Source organism: Puma concolor, chromosome D1 (assembly GCF_028749965.1).
Source record: "Puma concolor isolate L17-30 chromosome D1, mPumCon1.1.hap2, whole genome shotgun sequence".
NCBI classification, from domain to species: domain Eukaryota; kingdom Metazoa; phylum Chordata; class Mammalia; order Carnivora; family Felidae; genus Puma; species Puma concolor.
In genome coordinates, this window is record NC_141676.1 from 4775905 (window position 1) to 4792268 (window position 16364).

Here is a 16364-nt window from a genome sequence, read left to right on the forward strand (position 1 = left end):
AGCGTTTCCAGGGTGCCCCGAGTCCTTGCTTAGGAGCCGAGGGGAGTCACCCCAGTGCCCGGGAGCCTCATCTCTACGCCAAAAGCAACAGCCACCGTTTCCTGGACATTTGCTCTGCCAGGCACCGGGCAGTGTCCTTGGCACATCTCAGCTTGGGGACACGTCCCAACAGCCCGTGGTGATTGCCATCCCCAATTTTTAGTTTCTTTTTTTTTTTTTAATTTTTTTTCTTAACGTTTATTTATTTTTGGGACAGAGAGAGACAGAGCATGAACAGGGGAGGGGCAGAGAGAGAGGGAGACACAGAATCGGAAACAGGCTCCAGGCTCCGAGCCATCAGCCCAGAGCCTGACGCGGGGCTCGAACTCACGGACTGCGAGATCGTGACCTGGCTAAAGTCGGACGCTTAACCGACTGCGCCACCCAGGCGTCCCAAATGTTTATTTATTTATTTATTATTATTTTTTTTTAATTTTTTTTTTCAACGTTTATTTATTTTTGGGACAGAGAGAGACAGAGCATGAACGGGGGAGGGGCAGAGAGAGAGGGAGACACAGAATCGGAAACAGGCTCCAGGCTCTGAGCCATCAGCCCAGAGCCTGACGCGGGGCTCGAACTCCCGGACCGCGAGATCGTGACCTGGCTGAAGTCGGACGCTTAACCGACTGCGCCACCCAGGCGCCTCCCAAATGTTTATTTATTTTTGAGAGAGAGAGAGACAGAGTCAAGCGGAGGAGAGGCAGAGAGAGGGAGACACAGAATCCAAAGCAGGCTTCAGGCTTTGAGCTGTCAGCACAGAGCCCGATGTGAGGCTCGAACTCAGGAACCGTGAGATCATGACCCGAGCCAAAGTCAGACGCCCAACCGACTGAGCCACCCGGGCGCCCCTCCACTGTGTTTTTTTGAGTCAGTGTTGTTGTTCTTTTTAGTTCTATTTTTAATGTTTGTTTATTTTAGAGAGAGAGACAGCATGACCAGGGGAGGGACAGAGAGAGAAAGAGAGAGAGAGAGAGAGAGGGAGACACAGAATCAGAAACAGGCTCCAGGCTCTGAGCTGTCAGGACAAAGCCCGAGGTGGGGTTTGAACTCTTGAACCGCGAGGTCATGACCTGAGCCAAAGTCGGACGCTTCACCGACGGAGCCACCCAGGCACCCCCTTGTTGTGCTTTTTAGATTCCACATATAAGGTGTGTCATATCATGTGTGTCCTTCTCTTTCTGACTTGTTTCCCTTAGCATAATGTCCTCGAGGTCCATCTACGCTGTTGCAAACGGCAGAATTTTCTCTTTTTTCCTCCCAGCTGAAAAGTATGTCATTGTGTCTATATGCATCACATCCTCTTTACCCTAAATTCATCCACTGACGGGCACTTAGGTTGCTTTTGTATCTTGGCTATTATAAGACTGCATTAACATGGGAGTGTAGACATATTTTTGATAACCTGTTTTCTTTTCCTTTGGACGTACATCCAGAAGTGGGATTGCTAGATCATGTGGTGGTTCTACTGTGAGTTTTCTGAGGAGCCTCCAGACTATTCTCCAAGATGGCGGGACCAGTTTGCCACCCCACCAGCAGGGCACAAGGGTTCCATTTTCTCTGCATCCTCACCGACATTTGCTATCTCTTAACTGTTTACTTTTGCTGTGCAGAAGCTTTTAAGTTTGATGTCGTCCCACCTGTTGATTTTTATTTCTTGTACTGTTTGTGCTTTTGGTGTGATATGCAAAAAATCTTTCCAAGACCCATGTCAAGAAGCTTTTGCCCTGTTTTCTTTTAGGAGTTTTATGGTTTTAAGCCTTCCATCCATTTCAATTAAATTCTGTGAGGGTGTCAGATGGGGATCCAGCTTCATTTTCTGCGTGAGGTTACCTATCCAGTTTTCGCAACACCATCTGTTGAAGAGACTGACCTGGGAACTGTAGATTTTTAAAAGCTTCCCAAGTGGTCGCAACCAAGGTGATAGCCAGCGCTGTGGAGCCTCAGCTCCTGCAACGCAAGAACTTCGGGGGCTCCGCTGCAGGGCGGACCCCAAGGGGAGGGTGCAGGAGGCTCCGGGGCGCAGCCAGCAGCCTCCCACCAGCTCTGCCAGAGCTTCTGCCTGCAGCCGCCGCACCGCAACTGGAGGGCGGTGCATGGGAGGAGGGCACCGGCTGTCAAGTCCGGTGGTGGGATCCCTCCGTGGGGCTGCTGTGGGGGGCTCTTTGCTGACCTGCAAACACACCGCATGGGGCGTGGAGGTGGAGCTGAGGGCGACAGTGGTAGCCCTGAGTAGAGCCTATTATGGCCTGGCACTCTTCTAAGGCTTTGCGTTAATTTAAAAAAAAAATTTTTTTTTTAATGATTTTATTTTTGAGAAGAGAGAGAGCATGAACAGGGGAGGGGCAGAGAGAGAGAGGGAGACATAGAATCCGAAGCAGGCTCCAGGCGCTGAGCTGTCAGCACAGAGCCCGACCTGGGGCTCGAACCCACAAACCGTGAGATCATGACCTGAGCCCCCCAGGCCCCCCAAGGCTCTGCATTAATTTAGCAATCCGGTGATTGCCCTGGGAAGCCGTGCTGAGTGAGAAAACGGAGACCCAGAGAAGTGGAGTTGATTCCCAAAGCTACCAAGCCAGGAAATGGCTGAGCGAAGAGTCGAACTTGCCCCTCCCGTCTCCGAGGCCAGGTCCCGGCGGCCCGGGGACACCGGCCACGCCCCCCGCCCCGCCCCCGCGCTCGCGGACACCTTAGGCCCCGCCCCTCGCGAGCCGGTGACCCGCGGGGCGGGGCGGGGGCGGGGCGGGGGCGGGGCGGGGGCGGGGCGGGGGCGGGGCCCGCCGCCTGGAGGAAGTGTCCAGCCCGCCGCTCGTGCACCCCAGGCGGCCGCCGTCAGTGCTCCCTCGGGGTCGGGCCATGGAGGCGGTGCCGCCGCTCTACCGCGTGGCGGGGGCCGCGGGGCCGCAGGGCGACGAGGACCGGCTCGGGGTCCCCGACGGGCCGGGGGCTCCGGTGAGCGGGGACGGGTCTGTGAGGGGGGGGTGCGAGGACCGGGAGCGCGGGGGAGGGGGGGTCTCCCCGGCGTGGGGGAGGCGGGGAGGCGCCGCCCCCGGGTCGGGCCGTGGCAGCGGGTACCCGGAGTGGGGCGGTGCGATGCGACCCCCGGGGCCCCCAGCCCGGGTGCGACGTGCACGCCGTGCGTGCCCCGCAGCTGGACGAGCTGGTGGGCGCGTACCCCAACTACAACGAGGAGGAGGAGGAGCGCCGCTACTACCGGCGCAAGCGCCTCGGCGTGGTCAAGAACGTGCTGGCGGCCAGCGCGGGGGGCATGCTCACCTACGCCGTCTACCTGGGTAGGCGGCCCGCAGCGCCAGAACCCGCGGCTTCCCCTCGGCCTCCCTTCCCAGCCCCGGTCAGGGAAAGAGAAACCTTAGGGGCCGGTTGGCTTCCCTTCCTCTTTCACTTCCTCCTCTGCCGGGCTCGCAGCTGCTGCAGCTGTGGCCTCACCGCATGGAGGTGGGGTCAGGGGCAGTGTTCTGGATTCCCAGGCAGCACCTTCGGGAGCGCGTGGCCAGGGTCTGGGCGCCCTGGGCGGGTCTGCCGCCTTCCAGATCTGGAGCGCTGGACGTGTGTACGCGGGAAGGGTGGGGGGGGGGGGGTGCGGGGAGGGTCTGGATTCAAGTGGCCGACGCTGCCACGGGCTGTCAGGACGCTTGGCCCAGCCTGGGCATCCCTCTCGGTCCTCATGGGCGTTGGAATCGGGGACTCCTTTGGTGACTGGCGCTCCCTCCAAGCTCGCGCGCCGGCCTCTGTTCCGTTGCCGCGGGAGTTAGGCTGCCCCCTCTGTGCCCGCCCCCTGCCCCCCCAGGCCTCCTGCAGATGCAGCTGATCCTGCACTACGATGAGACCTACCGCGAGGTGAAGTATGGCAACATGGGGCTGCCCGACATCGACAGCAAGATGCTGATGGGCATCAACGTGACGCCCATCGCCGCTTTGCTCTACACACCTGTGCTTATCAGGTGCGTTGCTGCTGTCCCCAACAGGGCTGGACTGTCACTCAGATACTGAAGGGTGCAAGGGCTCTTGGCCCATGGGGTCTCCCCCTGCCCCCGTGTTCTTGGGGGTGGGGAGCTGGGGAGGGGCCTTGCCTACCTGGAGGGGTGAGAGAGAGGGGAGGACCCAGGTTTAGGGAAGGGAGCAGGAACTTGACCCCAGGGCACATTTCCCACAACCGAAATCCACTCCTGCCCCTTCCCTCACCTTGCCTGTGCCCCACATGGCATTGTCTTTGTGTCCTCCTCCGTGGTTTGGAGCTACAGGGACCTTTCCAAGACCAGGGCTGTGGAATCTCTGGAGAGGATCTGATCAGCCCTAACGCCCAGGCAACCAAGCCCGGCCTGATCAGCCCCATGGCCGGTATTGAGGGAAGACATGGCCCGGCAGGTGCCCCAGAGGGTCTACCCTGGACCTGAGCCTTGGAAGCATCTGGTCCAGCCTTCTGGCCAGTGCAAAACCCCCCTCCACATGCACCCTCCCCACCGGGAGGTGGGTCTCCGCTCAGATGAGACCCAGAGACTAGCAGACCAATTAGATGGGTTTTAGTTCCTCTATCTTAAAACAAACAAACAAACAAAAACAAAAAACCCCAACCCCCCCAAACCCCAAACTCCTTTAACATCATCGCACAAAGACCATTAGGATCCTAACTGAAATCAGAAAAAAGAAAACCCTCCCAAGCCCTCCAGTAAATCAGCTAACTTTGTTGTCCCAGCAGCATGCAGGGATAAACGTTTACGTCCTTGTCACCAGAGCATGTGCTGAATTCACATTGAGGACTCTGTGATGGTAGAATCTTCTGCAGAGATGGGGGCACCCAACCGAGGCTCAGAGTTGGACATTCAGCCCCCCTCCTTCTTGGTTTTTTTTTTTTTTTTGCATATTCACTTTATGCTTGTAGCTCTTCCCTTCTTAAAATTAAAAAAATTCTACAATCAATTTCTAGCGGTACATTTAGCAGATCAGAGCCATATGAAAGACTATGGCTCTGAAAACATACCACTGTTGATAAGAACAGCTAATTCTTCATTTCCCATGTGCTGGGCACTTTCTGAGCGTTCCCTCATTCCCTAGGATCCCAGGGAGATCTAAGAGACGACGAGAAAACGAGACATTCAACGGCTTGCCCAGGTCCCACCGGTAGCACCTGGCAGTCGGAAAGTTTGACTCCCTCGCCCTAAGCTTGCCCCTTGCCCAAACTATCAGGCTGATTTCCTAGAGGGCTGTGCCAATTTGCATGGCCTCGGGCTGTGCGCATCATTTTTTAAACCACAGCCTCGCCAGCAATGAGTGCTGATATTTTTACTTTTTGCTCATTTACTCCATCAAAATGTGACTTGCCCCCCCCCCCAATAGACCAGAGTGGGCTGTCTATCTATTTTTTATATGGCAAAATAAGGATAATAACTGGGGCCCTGTAATAGAGAAAGTAATTGTGATCGGAAAATCAGAGTCATTTGGCTTTGAGCTTCCTGGAAGCCAAAGCAAGGAAAGGAACTAATGAGCACAAATAACTCAAAAACACCCCAGAGCTCCTGGCAGTGGCTTTTAGCCTGACTAGCCTCCGTGCCCTGAGCGGGCCCTTATCCGGTCAGTGGTCAACCACCTTTAAGCCCAGTGTGGCATTTTCTGAGTCAGCAAGCCTGTTGTCCTAGAAGCCAGTGAGGACGGAGCTTCCCAAGTGACCACAGTGGACGGCAAGAGCGATGGGCAGGGAGGAAGGGACGTTGGTCCTGCCAGGACCTCTCTCTGGTCCTAAGTTTCCTCGACCCAGTTTGACTTGTGTCCCTGGGCCCTGAAGCCACAGCACGTGAGCTTGGATGGAGAAGGGGGATTCGCGAGCCAGCCCAGAACACAAATGGGGGCTGGATGTGCACACAGGCCACTGACTGGTGACACCGACCCTTCTCCCCCCATCCTTGCAGTGGCCACGAGAAGCTTGTGGTTTGGGCTCCGTGCTCCCCCTTAAGCTGTGGAAACTGATTGTGGGGACCTGGGACTGAGACCACCAGCAAGTCCCTGTCTCTGCTACTCTTAGAGCCCCTGACTCCAAGGCCAGGGATTACTCTCCGTCTCGCACCGCCTGGTTGGTGAGCCGGCACCCGGGTCTGTGGCCCCTCTGGTCTCAGGCCCCAGTGGTCTGGGCAGGCTCGCGGTGCCAGCATCCCTCCTACTGCCCGCAGGTTTTTTGGCACCAAGTGGATGATGTTCCTGGCTGTGGGCATCTATGCCCTCTTCGTCTCCACCAATTACTGGGAACGCTACTACACACTCGTGCCCTCAGCTGTGGCCTTGGGCATGGCCATCGTGCCTCTTTGGGCCTCCATGGGCAACTACATCACCAGGTGAGCCTGGGGGGCCGCAGGGTGGGAGGCTGGAGACCTGGCTGTGTCTCTGCCGCACTGCCAACCTCAGCTGGCGGAGCTCTCTCTGCCTTTCGGGTCTCAGTTTCCCCGTCCGTGAGACGCAGCCCATAGCCCTGGGTGCAGGAAGCAGAGACATCTGGTAGAGGTTGGACTGGGGGAAGCTTTCTCTCCTTTGTGGTCCAGGATGGCTCAGAAGTACTACGAGTACTCCCATTATAAGGAGCAGGATGATCAGGGCCCCCAGAAGCGCCCGCCGCGGGGCTCCCACGCGCCATACCTCCTGGTCTTCCAAGTGATCTTCTATAGCTTCTTCCATGTGAGTCAGCTCCACGTTGGCGCCATGGGGGGAGGGTGTTGCAAGCCCAGAACCCACACGTTGGAGCCCATCCCACAGTCCTTTCGACCCTCCAGTCCGACTGCCCTTTCTTGAGCCGCCCTCTGCTTACTGACCTCTGGTGACCGACCTCCTCGTCTCCTTGTTGAGGAGAAAGTCCTCCTGCGCTGGGCACTCCCTCCTGCCACCAGGCTGCCCCCAGAGCGGGGGGAGGGCTCCTCTTCGGCCAAGGCTGTGCCCAGACCCCTTTCAGATCATGCCTGTGCCCCGTGCCTGCTTCTGAGCCCAGCCCAAGCTGCCCTCCTGCCCACAGCTGAGCTTCGCCTGTGCCCAGCTGCCCATGATCTACTTCCTGAACCACTACCTGTATGACCTGAACCACACACTCTACAACGTGCAGAGCTGCGGTTAGTCTGCATGGGGTGCGACCCCCAGGCCTGTTCACCTCCCCCATTGAGTCATCCAGCAGACACTGGGCTCTTGAGAGTGCCCAGAGAGGATGCCCTTGCCCACGGGTCCGGGGCTGAGAGCCTGGTGGCCCACACCTCTTACGGGCAAGGCAGTATGCAGTTAGGACATCTGACCCAGCCTGGTGGGGACAGGGTGCATCAGGGAAGGCTGCCTGGAGGAGATGCCATCTGGGCTGAGCCACAGATATCCTCAGAGCTCAATCACTGCAGGGTGAATGTATGCAGTTGGGGGATGGACTGGTCCCCACCTCCAGCCTCCAGGCACTAGGGCAGGAAGGGGGGCTAGGTGTTCCTCTCCTTGTGGCCCCTCCAGCCCCAGTGGCCCTCTCCCCCAAGCTGCTCCCCAAATGAACCTTGCCTTTGCAAGCACTGTCCTCACCCACCACCCCTGACTCTCCCCTGCACCCTCCCTCCTTGCTCCATTTCTTTGTGGTTGAGTTGACAGTGTGCTCTACTTCCTGCGTCCCCCTCTTCAGGTACTAACAGCCAGGGCATCCTCAGTGGCTTCAACAAGACAGTTCTGAAGACGTTACCACGGAGCCGAAACCTCATTGTGGTGGAGAGCGTGCTCATGGCAGTGGCCTTTCTGGCCATGCTGCTGGTGCGGCCTTGGATGGGGTGGCGGCGGAGTCAATAAAGTCTGGGGACTGAGGCGGGGAGAAACGGGTGCCATCTGGGCGCGTTGCTGGCAGGCCGCCTGGGCAATGTCCTGGTCTGAGGTGGGAGCCGGGTCTGAATCCTGGGGAGGAAGCCTGAACCTAGGAGCCAGGCTAGAGGTTTGGGAATGAACCTGGAGTTGGAATCCCAGAGAACAAGGAAAGGGGGACCAAGCCTGGTCTGGGGTAGAGCTGGAGACGGGGTCCTAGAGGACTGGGCTGGAGGCAGAACCCGAGAGCTAGGACTAAGGTGCAGGGGGCGTGGCTTGGGCGTGGCATCTTCCTGGAGGCGGGGCTGGGGAACAAAGCCGAGGTCTACGGGTGAAGCTGGGGGCAGGACCCGAGGCTGAGAGGCTGGGCTGAGGTCTGTAGGTCTGTGGGTGTGTCTAGGGGCGAGGCCCTGGCCTGGGAGGCGGGGCCGAGGTCTACCGGGGAGCCTGCGGGCAGGGCCAAAGGCTGAGGGGTGGAGCTTAGGTCTGCGGGTGTGTCTAGGGGCGGGGCCCGGGGGCTGGGAGGCGGGATTAAAGTCTGTGGTGAGTCTAGGGGCAGGGCCCAGGGTTGAGAAGCAGGGTTGAAATCTATGGGTGTGTTTAGGGGCGGAGCCCGGAGGTGAGGCCGAGGTCTGTGGATGTGCCTGGGGGTGGGGCCTGGGGCTAGGAGGCGGGGCTGAGGTCTGTGGGTGTGTCTAGGGGCCGGGCCTGAGGCCTGAGTGCCTGGCAGCCCGCCCCCTCAGCCCGCGGGTCCGCAGGTTCTGGGCCTGTGCGGCGCCGCCTACCGGCCCACTGAGGAGATCGACCTGCGCAGCGTGGGCTGGGGTAACATCTTCCAGCTGCCCTTCAAGCACGTGCGCGACTTCCGCCTGCGGCACCTCGTGCCCTTCTTTATCTACAGCGGCTTCGAGGTCCTCTTTGCCTGCACTGGTCTCACCCTGGTAAGTACCCCCTGCATAGCGTTGTCAGATAATATACAGAACTTCAGGTTAAATTTGTATTTCGGCTAAAGGTTTTGAATACATGTGTAAGTATGCACAGGTGCGTCCCAGACACCCCCCTTCCTTTCTTCCCTCCCTTCCGCCATTCCCCCACTGCCTTAGGCACGTTATTTTAACCTCTCTGGGCCTCAATTTCCTTTATCTGTGAAGCGATTCTAATAACCATGCTTGCTCCCAGAGCTGTTATATGGTTGAGATAGAATAACGCCCATAAAGTGTATAGTTCCATGCGGGGTACAGCCTTGGTATCCGAGGACATTGTTCAAGCCTTCTCCCCTGTCTGTGCCTTCAGAAGCTCCCCATGAACTTTCCAGGAGTTAGCCCTGACTTGGTCCAGAGGGGACAGGGTGTGGCCTGAAGACCTCAGGTAGGGAGGGCCAGAGCCTGGGCCAGCTGACCTCTGACACTCACTTCTGTCCCCCCAGGGCTATGGTGTGTGCTCCGTGGGGCTGGAACGCCTGGCCCACCTCCTCGTGGCTTATAGCCTGGGCGCCTCCGCTGCCTCGCTCCTAGGCCTGCTGGGACTGTGGCTGCCGCGCCCGGTGCCCCTGGTGGCTGGGGCTGGAGTGCACCTGCTGCTCACTCTCGGCCTCTTCTTCTGGGCCCCCACACCTCGGGTCCTGCGACACATTTGGATCCTCTACGTAGCGGCTGTCCTCTGGGGTGTGGGCAGTGCCCTCAATAAGACCGGGCTCAGCAGTGAGTATAGCCATGGGCACTGGGATGGCTGGGCAGGGGACCCTGTGACTGCCTCGGGGTGGTTGGGGAGGAACACAGAGATCCCAGGGACAGACATGGGGTCCCACGGATACACTAGGGGTCTGTTATGGTGGAGGTGGGTGAGCATCCCTGTGGACACTCCCAGGGGTGGGAGGAAGTTCCATGGGCTGCAGGGACAGATGAGGAGGGCTGTGGACGCACCAGGGGCAGGTATGGGAGTTGCACGCCATGGACATCCTGTCGACACCCCAGGGTGGGCTTGGGGCCCTGTGGCCACTGGGGGTGGGGGCGGTCACCGTGAGATCTTGTGGCTACACGGAGTAGGTACAGGGCTCTGTGGGCACCCCTGAGCGACAGTGTGGAAAACCACACTTGGGATACTTTGCTTTCCAACCAGAGGACAGGGCCCACCCTGACACTGGGAGCAGATTGCCAGTCCGTGCTCTAGGGAGCCTGGGAAGCAGCAGGTGGCCCTGTACACGCTCCAGGGTGCAGGCGCACACATGACCTTTTTATGGAGAAGAGCTGGGAGCAGGCATGAAGCCCCAACGCCGGTCTGCAGAGTAGCAGGGTCCGGGCCCTGAGTCTGGGCTGCTGGGGTGGGGGCCCCGGGGAGTGGAACTCTGTTGGCAGAAAAGTGAGGGTGGGCGGGTCAGAGTTCAGCTGTGTGATGCTCGCTGCCCCCAGGTAGGCATATGCCCGTGACACGCAGTCAGTACACACAGGTGCGGTTATTTGGATCTTCCACATCAGCATCCGCTGTGATGGGCCAGTGCTGTTAACAGTTTTGAACATCACCCTGGGGGCGTGGTGTGGTGGAGGTCATGCCTGCTGTGGGCAGGGTGGGGGCTGGCTCAGGTGACCCCTGCACCCGCCATCAGACAGTCAGGTATCCTCAACTGTCATAGGGCATGGAGCCCTGCATTCTGGGCCACACTCTCTTAGCTGTTGCTCTGAGGCCGCCAGATCTGGGCAGCATCCGGCGTTGGTACCAGGTCTGGATTAGGACCTGGTCCTGGAATCCCCTTCTGCCTGCCCAGTTCTGCTTCCTGCCTCCTCCTTGTGAACCCTGGGGGGGGGGGGGGGGCTCCCTGTCCCTCCACAGTAGCCCTGGGAGGAGTGGTCACACTGCAAGGCCTTAGGGCAGGGAAGTTAATGTCCTGAGTGGCAGGTGAGGGTACGATTTGCTAGGTGCTCTGTGGGCGCTCTCACATTAAAACCTCAGAACACGACATATAATATGCAGCATCTCATTTACAGTTGGGAAAACTGGCCATGGGGAGTTAACTTACGCTGAGACTACCCCATAGAGCCAACATTTGAATCCTCATCTCTGTACTAAGTCTCTCCACTTCACAGTCCTGAGTCTCCTGACTCCCTGTCCGGTGGTCTTTCTTCCCAGTCCAGGGAGGATTCCTCGAAAAATAAGTCCAAACCTCCCCTTTTCAGGTTTGATTTGCAGAAAGCTTGTTGCTGCGAGCAGTTTGCCCTCCCTGAGCCCAGGGTGAGGAGAAACAGCCTCCTCCAAAGGCCTGGCGTTAGGCACCTGGGGTCCGAGAGAGGACGGGATATGACGGCATATAGAGTTTTCCGCCTTTGAGACCACACATGTGCTCCAGAGTGAGGCCCACACTGTACCCCTGCAAAGTTCACCTGTTCCTGCCTCTGCTCAGCTCCCCAGGCAGCGTAATAATGGGGGCTCCCACCAGGGGGCAGGCCAGGACCGGCTCACAAGGGCTTTCCAGGAGCTCCAAGGCCAAGGGCTGAGACCAACCCAGTGCTGGCGCTGAGGGGGTCACAAGTGGGAGATCAGCCATTCTGGTCCCTGTTGACCCCTCTCCCCTCCCTGCCCTGTCCTGCCCACCTGCAGCACTCTTGGGAATCCTCTACGAGGACAAAGAAAGGCAAGACTTCGTCTTCACCATCTACCACTGGTGGCAGGCGGTGGCCATCTTCACAGTGTACCTGGGCTCAAGCCTGCCCATGAAGGTGAGCCTGAGCGTGGTAGGAGGAGGGTCTCTGGGGGCGTTAGGCACCCCTCATGCCAGCACCCACGCAGATACTTTCTGAGTGCCCACCCTAGCCTCACAGCCCCCCAAAGGCACTACTCCCCAAGGGCCGGGTCAAGCCCACTCCAAACCCAGGACCCGCTCACTGCCTCACCTCCCATGGGCCTCAGTTTACCTGTCTCTGAAGGGGTTCACAGTTTCTCTTTCCTTGGGTGTTCATCCGAGACACCTGCGGGTGGTTTGATGCTCTGTTCACAGGATGTGAGCTCTGAGCTGGGCGGGGAGGGTCTTCCCTTCATTGGCCTGCGGGGACCCGGGTTCCTCGTGCTCTGCTCCCACCTACTGGTGGGTCAGTTTAGCAGGTCGAGACCCAACATTTGAAAAAATGAAATAGAAGACATGAGAGCAGGATGTGCTGCTTATATGTGTGTATGGACTGTTATGATGGGGAACTACGTTTGGCTGTGGGCTACAGCCAGAAACGTCTGAGAGGCATTTCTTACAAGGGTGCCTGCGCTAAGGGACACAGGAGGCTAAGCCCCAGGGAGGGGCAGAGCTGGGCTCTGAGCCTCGCCCGCGGCAGGGTGCTCAGGAAGCTAAGGTGGCTTGGGCAGCTGTGCAGTGCGATGCGGGACGGGAGCGCGCCTGTCCCGCGAGGGGCTAAGCGGGGAAGGCGCGGGGGCGGTGACCCGCGGGTCCCCAGCATCCCTCTTTGTGCGCACAGGCTAAGCTGGCCGTGCTGCTGCTGACGCTGGTGGCGGCCGCGGCCTCGTACCTGTGGATGGAGCAGAAGCTGCGGCGGGGTGTGGTCCCGCGCCAGCCCCGCATCCCGCGGCCCCAGCACAAGGTGCGCGGCTACCGGTACCTGGAGGAGGACAACTCGGACGAGAGCGACGCGGAGGGCGAGCGCGGCTGCGGAGGCGGCAGCGGCGGCGGCCCGGGGGACGGCGTGGAGGAGGAGGCGCCGCCCGCGGGTCCCCGGCCTGGCCCGGAGCCGGCCGGCCTCTGCCGCCGGCCCTGCCCCTACGAACAGGCCCTGGGGGGCGACGGGCCCGAGGAGCAGTGAGGGGGCCCAGCCTGCTCGCCGGCCTCGGTTTACCGCGTCTCAGGTCGGGGCCCCCGTGACTGCGCCTCCTTCAGGAAGGACCTTGGCCCCCAACCCCGTGTTCGGGAACGGCCGTCCGGAGCCCCCGGGCCACCTGCAGCGGGGGCCCGTCCCGCAGCCCCTCTTGGATGAGACGGAGCTTTGAGACCCCTGGGTTGGAGAGACAGACGGCACAGCCGACCCCCCCACCTCCGGGGCCGCCCTCCACGACCCCTCCCCGGGCCCGAGAAGGGGCGGGGTCTTCCTGCCGCCACCGCCCCCAGTCCCGCCCCAGCTCCGCTCTCGGCTGCGGGGCTCCGCCCAGTGCACCGCGCGCTTTGCACATCATACCCCCGTGGTCCGTGAAGAGACACGACTTTTTATAGAAAATGAGAAATAAAGAGCTTTTGTATTGTCCTGACCGGGAAGTCTCGAGCTGCGGGGGTAAGGAGGGCGCCCGGGACGGGTGCCCGGCTGACCCTCCTGGGGCAAGATCTCCGACCCCTTGACCCCCGCCGAGGGGGAGGGCCCCCTAATCCCCGCCCATCCTCCCGGCCTCCCTCCTGGAAGCCCCGCCCCTCCCCACACCCACCTGTTTTTCCAGGTCCCACCGCGTCCACCCGGGAGAGAGAAGCGCCCCGCTTGGCCTGCGGGGACCGCGGCCAAGAGAGTGTGACGGGGCTGCCGGTCCCTCGTGGGTCTAGAGGGCGCGACAGACTCCGAAGGTCCAACTCCCACCGCCCCTCCTGCAGTCTCCATAAGCATCTCCAGCCCTCCCGCCCGTCCTCATCCTTTTTCTGTCTATTGGGGTGTTTCTGCCTGCAGCTCCCCCAAGGGACTCCTTTGGGAGCCAGGTCCACTTCTGAGCCGTGTCAAGGTCGCCCCTGCTGGTCTGGGCAGGGAGAATGGTTGTCTGAGCCCCGGTGGACTTGGCCACTGCCCTGCTGTAGCCTCAGCGGCCGGGCCCATGAGAGCCACAGACCCCCTACAGCCTGAGGGTGCCCCTTTCTCCACGACCCCCATGGGAGGAACTGAGACCCCACTGGAAAGGGCTTTGAACGCCTGGGTGAGGACAGCTAAGGGGGCCACATGAGGGTCATAAAGCCCTGGTTGCACCCCAACAGATCCTCTGCTGCGGCCACACCATTCCTCACCCCCTCACATCCCCTCTACCCCCTGAAGGCCAAGGCCAGACCGTGTCCACACCCACTTCAGCCTCAGTTCTCTTAGAGACCCCACGCCCACCACCATAAACCACGCCTCCACTCTCTTCTCTCTGGCCTCGCTCGAGTTTGCATCTAGCAACCTCTAGGGGGCCTTGGAGCCAGGCTCTGTGACCTCAGTCAAGGGCCTGACCCATCTGAGCCGCAGATTCCTTCTTGGTAAAGTCAGCGTCGGTAAACAAGGAGACATGTTTGAAACCCCTCAGCACAGTGGCTCCGTAGGAAACTCACAAGGATGCAGAGAATATCTTACATTTTCTAAATTTGGGAGGGAAGCAGCAATCCTGCGTACCTTTCCACCCCAAGCGAACTAATAGATCCAGGTGGCTCCCAGCTTCAACATCAGATCACGGCACATTCCCTTCACGTTGTATCTCTGAGACGTTGGGTTTCCTGTGGTTTTGGGGATAAGAAGGGAAAGTCACCACCATGGACCAGGAAGTGAGGCTGGGGGGCATCCAGTCTGATTTCAAGGTGTGAGAAGCTGGCCAGTGCACACAGCTGATTAGTAAGTAGTGGTAGGTTTTTTTTTTTTTTTTTTAATGTTTATTTTTGAGAGAGAGAGAGAGGGGCAGAGTGTGGGTGGGGGAGGGGCAGAGAGAGGGGGAGACTCCAGGCTCTGAGCTGTCAGCACAGAGCCTGATGTGGGGCTCCAACTCACGAACGCAAGGCAACATCATGACCTGAGCTGAAGGCAGATGCTTAACCAGCTGAGCCACCCAGGTGCCCCAAGTAGTTATTGAAGAATGAAATAAAAGTACTGTTTTCTCTTCCTATTTATGCATATTCTATTTCCTAAATGACCACTAAGTTATTAGGACATAAATTTGTATTATTTGGACCTAAAATAAAATTGGTAAATAGATATGAGATGTTAGATATTTCTTTTGGCCTGGGAGCGCTGTGGAAAATGACCGAGGCACCAAGGGTGCCAGGAACCGAGAACGTTTAGCACAGCGCTGGCACAGAGAAAGCTCTCAACGAACCTCAGTGAGTCCCTCACTGGACCCTGTGGCACCGCTTGCCCCGAGGACCGGCTGCCTCCTCTCCGGGCCTCGTACTAGGGAAGGTGGGTAAATCTATGATCTGTGACTCATGACAAGGGAGTCCCCCCCTCCCCCCCGTCTTCTGCAAACCAACATAAGCCCGATACCAGGTTGTCTTTGGCAGATTCCGGGGTCCTGCAAGCATGGAGGGCAGGGAAGGCGACAGCTATAGTAAGGGCCATAGGTCCCCACCCGCCACCCCCACCTCCGCCCCAGCCTCCCTACCAGGTGGCCTGCACACTCAGGCAGGTGAAGGGCCGGAAGCTCAGACTTTCACTGACAAGCAGACCCGGAAAGGGTCACGTTGTGTGACCTGTAGTCCAGGTGAGCGCCATCCCTCTGCCCTTCGAGACCCCCATCAGCATCTGTGTGGAAAGGAAGGTTCTCTGGCAGCAGATGTGACAACATCCTCCCGGCAGGATTGCAGTTAAACTCCCGTCAGAGCTGGGCAATCAGACACTAGCCTCTGAATGCAGGGCTGGGTGCTATTCAGAGTGTGGACCCCTGGGTGTGCCGGGCAAGGGTGAGAGGGGGCGGGAATAGGTCTATAATTTGTCACCATCCAAAGTCATTTCTTTCTTTCTCTCCCTCTTTCTTTTTTCTTTCTTTCTTTCTTTCTTTCTTCTTTCTTTCTTTCTTCTTTCTTTCTTTCTTTCTTCCTTTCTTCAGTTTATTCATTTTGAGAGAGACAGAGATGTTGCGAGCAGGGGAGGGGCAGAGAAAGAGGGAGAGAGAGAGAATCCCAAGCAGGCTCCTCATTGTCAATGCAGAGCCTGATGCTGGGCTTGAACTCATGAACCCTGAGATCATGACCTGAGCTGAAATCAAGAGTCAGATGCTTAAGTGACTGAGCCACCCAGGTGCCCCCAAAGTCATCTTTTTTTTTTTTTTTTTTTAGGATTTCAGGAATAGAATTTAGGGATTCATCACTTACATACAACACCCAGTGCTCATGCCGACAAGTGCCCTCCTTAATGCCCATCCCCCATTTAGCCCATCCCCCCACCCAACACCCCTCGAGCAACCCTCCATTTGTTCTCTGTATTTAAGAGTCTCTTATGGTTTGTCTCCCTCTCTGATTTTACCTTATTTTTGCTTCCCTTCCCCTAGGTTCATCTGTTTTGTTTCTTAAATTCCACATGAGTGAAATCATATATTTGCCTTTCTCTGACTGACTTATTTTGCTTAGCATAACACACTCTAGTTCCATCCATATAGTTGCAAATGGCAAGATCTCATCCTTTTTATTCACCAAGTCGTATTCCATTGTGTGTATATATATATATATACCACATCTTCTTTTTTTTTTTTTTTTTTTTTAATTTTTTTTTCAACGTTTATTTATTTTTGGGACAGAGAGAGACAGAGCATGAACGGGGGAAGGGCAGAGAGAGAGGGAGACACAGAATCGGAAACAGGCTCCAGGCTCC

General features: G+C 58.1%; 1 protein-coding gene across 1 annotated transcript; it reads left to right on the plus strand.

The window, feature by feature from the left end:
* The first annotated feature begins 2805 nt into the window (after positions 1–2805).
* Positions 2806–13086, plus strand: UNC93B1 (unc-93B1 regulator of TLR signaling). Its single transcript, XM_086676743.1, has 11 exons — positions 2806–2988; positions 3188–3329; positions 3845–3998; positions 6219–6380; positions 6585–6717; positions 7049–7142; positions 7682–7806; positions 8610–8792; positions 9278–9551; positions 11443–11561; positions 12306–13086. Exons 1-11 carry the CDS (start codon positions 2893–2895, stop codon positions 12645–12647), a joined length of 1824 nt encoding a protein of 607 aa, XP_086532869.1. The 5' UTR covers positions 2806–2892; the 3' UTR covers positions 12648–13086.
* Positions 13087–16364: the final 3278 nt, after the last annotated feature.